Genomic DNA, 1659 nt, shown 5'->3' with positions numbered 1-1659 from the left:
CCAGTCTCCAGTTTGGAAGGAGTGAGTGAGAGAGGACGCGGCCGCGGGGGCAGGAGAGGGGAGAAGACAGCAGCTGGATACTCACCGGGGCCCTTCGGGTCGGCCTGGGGTAGGGTCCCCCCCTGCGGGTCGGCAGAGCCTGTCCCCATCTCACTGGCCAGGCTGCTCTGGCTCCCGGAGAGGTGGCCCGGCGGGTGCGTGAACCCCATCCTGGGGGCCTCCACACTGCCACCTGTGGGAGATCACGTGTGGGCCTGTGGATCTCAAACTGAGACAGGGTGGTCTCAGTCCAGTTCCTCGTTCGGAACTGTGGTGGGTCTCCATGGGACGTCTGCCCCCACCCCACCCAAACGGCTGCCAGGCTCTGGCATGACCCCACCCTCTGACCGCTGCTGTTGGGTCCAAGAATGGGCCTGCAGGTCGTTTCACTAAGTCACACGTCACCAACTTGAAAATCCACAATGATCACAGAATGGGGTGGGGGTTGATATGTATTTTGGTTAACCAAATAAGAGAGAGATGTTGACTGCTGCCTTAACTCACTAAAGGGTCTTTACTCAAACATGGTTTCTGGTCCTGGCCTGGCCAAGAGAGCAGACGTGGAGCCCGCTGCTTCGCTGTCTCCCAGTCCTGCTTGGTTAGAGCTGAGGGTGGGTGTGGAGCGAGGGCACAAGAGCCCGCGGTGGGAGGCGGAGGGGAGTATAAAGCCTGCCCTGGAAACCGAGGCCGGCAGGTAAGTTTCCTTTATACTCTTCTAAATCTCTAGAATCTTCAGCCTGAGGGGCCTAGGAAGTCACTGGTCCGGGGACACTTTTCATCTCTTGCACCATCTCTACCTACTGACATTGGCCACTTAGAAAACTGCACTGAGGATGATTCGGAGGGCACATCAGGGCTCTGTGGAAAGAGTATCATGAGCACCTAGTAATGTCTGCATGGTGACGGCTCAGGGCTCTGTGGAAAGAGTATCACGAGCACCTAGTAATGTCTGCATGGTGACGGATCAGGGCTCTGTGGAAAGAGTATCACGAGCACCTAGTAATGTCTGCACAGTCAGGGCTCTGTGGAAAGAGTATCACGAGCACCTAGTAATGTCTGCCATGGTCACGGGAGTGGAGGGTGGTGGTACGTGTGCCAGGCCTTTGCCGGCTCTGATTTAGCTCAAACTTCCATTCCCAACCCAGTCTTGGTACCAAGACAGGACCCCCAAGGCATTTCATTACTGTTTGGGGCAGTTATTACAGAACCCTTTCTTCTTAGGTACTAAAATTGGCCTCCCTGAAATATCTGTCAAGGATCCCAGTTCCGACCTGTGGAGTGACTGACTGAAGCTCTTTTCCCAGAAGTCCTTCGTGTGTTTGAAGGACAGGAAAATGTCTTTCCTTGCCTCTCCCAGGCCTTCTCTGCACCAGTCTCAATGCCCCAGTTAACCCTCTTTCATACGGCAGGTCCCAGAGGGTGAGCTCAGGGATATCCAAGTCAGAAGGCGCTTTGGAGGCCACCCGTTCTGTCTCACTTGCTAACGAGAAGGAAATGCAGGCCCAGAGGTCGCAGCAGGTCCTGGGGACCCCACGGTGGTTTCATGGCAGGAATGACCTAGTGCAGGGAGTTCTGTACCTGATTTTCTCAGCTCTCACGATTCAGGAGATGAACTCTCAG

At 55.4% G+C, this 1659-nt stretch overlaps 1 protein-coding gene across 4 annotated transcripts in view; it reads right to left on the bottom strand.

Annotated features, from left to right (window-relative positions):
- Window positions 1–1659, bottom strand: part of RPH3AL (rabphilin 3A-like (without C2 domains)) — a 153295-nt gene that overhangs the window by 4554 nt on the left and 147082 nt on the right. For all 4 annotated transcript variants that reach the window (XM_011999600.1, XM_011999598.1, XM_011999597.1 and 1 more), the window contains one exon: window positions 86–232. In XM_011999600.1, coding sequence (XP_011854990.1) covers window positions 86–232 — 147 coding nt within the window. The remainder of the gene's footprint in view (window positions 1–85; window positions 233–1659) is intronic.

This window comes from Mandrillus leucophaeus, unplaced genomic scaffold (genome assembly GCF_000951045.1).
Source record: "Mandrillus leucophaeus isolate KB7577 unplaced genomic scaffold, Mleu.le_1.0 Scaffold6, whole genome shotgun sequence".
Taxonomy (NCBI): Eukaryota; Metazoa; Chordata; class Mammalia; order Primates; family Cercopithecidae; genus Mandrillus; species Mandrillus leucophaeus.
Note: the sequence above shows the minus strand (reverse complement) of the source record. Positions and strands in the feature narration are given on the sequence as shown.